At 38.7% G+C, this 2,346-nt stretch overlaps 1 protein-coding gene across 1 annotated transcript in view; it reads left to right on the top strand.

Moving 5' to 3' along the window:
- Window positions 1-222: 222 nt before the first annotated feature.
- LOC104277880 (cytochrome P450 2H1-like) overlaps window positions 223-2,346 on the top strand; it is a gene marked incomplete at its 5' end in the record, with an annotated part of 2,562 nt that continues 438 nt past the window's right edge. Inside the window, 4 exons of the mRNA XM_009874666.1 lie at window positions 223-471; window positions 1,077-1,218; window positions 1,503-1,690; window positions 2,146-2,287. Of these exons, the coding sequence (XP_009872968.1) occupies window positions 223-471; window positions 1,077-1,218; window positions 1,503-1,690; window positions 2,146-2,287 (721 nt within the window). The remainder of the gene's footprint in view (window positions 472-1,076; window positions 1,219-1,502; window positions 1,691-2,145; window positions 2,288-2,346) is intronic.

Genomic DNA, 2,346 nt, shown 5'->3' with positions numbered 1-2,346 from the left:
AGTCATAAAGGCAGCTAATTATAAATAATAATCAGTTCCTGGTTCGTTTTCTTACCTCATGGAATTGCTATTGTATGTCCAAAGAAGGAGGTAGCTGCAAAAGCTGCTTATAGCGAAGTCTATCCTTAAATATAGTGAAATTGTAAAATAAAAGGTATTAAAATCCAGCTGAATAATAAACACCTACTCTTCCAAAATAGATTAATTGTCACATTGTCATAGTTACATTTATGGGAACATTTTATTGTGTCCACATTATTCAGGATGTGTTTTTCCATCATTTTATATTTACAGTTATACAACTTCTTCCCAACCCTCATGGAGTATTTACCTGGGCCTCATCAAAAATTGATAGAAAATGTTGAAAAAGTTAATGAATTTACTTTTGACATCATAAAAGAACACCAGAAAACCCTGGATCCCACTTGTCCTCGAGATTTTATTGATGCTTTTCTTAACAAAATGGAACAGGTAATGTAAGAGCTAAAGATTTATTGGATCAGAAGCAAACCTCTGCTTGAACCTCAGCTTGGGGTGCTGGTTAACTGAGTCAGTTGAACGTGGCGCTAACAACACCAAGCTCATGGGTTCAATTCCAGTTCGGTCCCCATGTGTTTCCTGATCTAGTCAAGAGGTGGCGTCCCTAGCGACAGGGAGGCTGGATTAAAATGACCTCTAAGGTCCCTTCCAGCCTAGGCCATTCTATGATTCTTTTCAGTTGTGGCAGGGCACTGATCTTTTTCAAATATACAGTGGAAATTGCTTGTTGTGGCACATCAACTACATTCTTACCTCTCCATTTTCTCATCCAGGATTTTTAAACACAGAATTAACAGCACTAGTCAAAGTTAGGAAGGATGAAGACCAATGCGGTTGATGTAATTAAACCCTACTCCCATATTGAAAAAGGATTACAATATTATTAAACTAAAAGTACCATAGATACTGGTGTTCTAGGGAGACTGTCATATTTTCGAAAGGACATTGGAGGTCTTTAAAAACAGGTGCAGGACTTACCTTTTTAAACCAGCTGTTTGGCATTGTCATTCACATTGTTCTGCCAAATCTTCCTCCAGGAGAAAGGGAAGAGTCACTCGGAATTCACTGTTGACAGTTTGGCCAGAACCACACTCGACTTGTTCTTTGCAGGAACAGGAACCACCAGCACCACACTGAGATATGGACTTCTGATTCTCCAGAAATACCCAGAGATAGCAGGTAATACAAAAGGAAATAAGTAATCGAAAACTTCTCAAAAGGTTGCATGATCAATCTGGGCAATTCCTGTTGCTAACGCATGTGGGAATGATCCTCTGAATAACAAAACATGTATTTGCTGTGTGGAAATGTGTGTTAGTTCTATTCACAGCGAAGAGATATTAGTACTAACTACATTTGTGCATTCCTGGTGCACTAAAAGCAAGTTTTGCTGTAAATACTGGGAGAGTGTTAGACAATCAGATGGGGAGTTGACCATTCAACACTCACTTGTCTCCTAACAGGGAAAATTCAAGAGGAGATTGATCGTGTGATTGGCCGAGACCGAAGCCCCTGCATGGCAGATCGGAGCCAGATGCCCTACACAGATGCTGCAGTCCATGAAATCCAGAGATTCATTGATTTCATTCCACTTAACGTCCCTCATGCTGTGATCAGAGACACCAAGTGCAGAGACTATTTTATCCCCAAGGTTTGTTCCACTCTATCTGAGAAAGGTCATTATCTCTTGAAAACAATCATGTGTTCTCTTCATTGTGTTGATTTTGAAAGCACTGAAACTTGATATAGAACTGGAATAATTTTGTTTGAAAGTAGATTCTGGAAATCATGGAGTCCGACTTGTATTTGAAAACAAAACAAAAACAACTTCATCCTCTGTGAAGAGATAGAACTTTTTACTTTTTTTCACATAAATGCAAGCAATCAACGTTATAATTTACTTGCAAGCAATATTAAATATTCTAGTCAGACTGACCATTAAAATTCATTTTAAAAAATCTTTGCTGCGCCAAGGGCACACTTTTTTTTTCACTAAATGCTCATTGTAAATGGGCAAAACCCTTCTATTCAGCTCTGGAAATAGAATGCCACTTTCCTTTAACATGTCTCCATTCTAAATTTCTTCTCCTCTCTTTGCTGATTCAGGACACGATGATATTCCCTATGCTGACTCCTGTCCTACATGACAGCAAGGAATTCCCAAATCCAGAAAAATATGACCCAGGACATTTCCTGAATGCAGATGGTACCTTTAGAAAGAGTGACTACTTCATGCCATTTTCTGCAGGTAAGACCTCTTCCTATTTCAGGTGCCAAAGTAACCTCTCCTAGAGGTTACTCTCTTAA

This window comes from Apaloderma vittatum, unplaced genomic scaffold (genome assembly GCF_000703405.1).
Source record: "Apaloderma vittatum isolate BGI_N311 unplaced genomic scaffold, ASM70340v1 scaffold6638, whole genome shotgun sequence".
NCBI lineage: Eukaryota > Metazoa > Chordata > Aves > Trogoniformes > Trogonidae > Apaloderma > Apaloderma vittatum.
The sequence above is the reverse complement of the archived record's forward strand: the minus strand, read 5'-3'. Positions and strand labels throughout refer to the sequence as shown.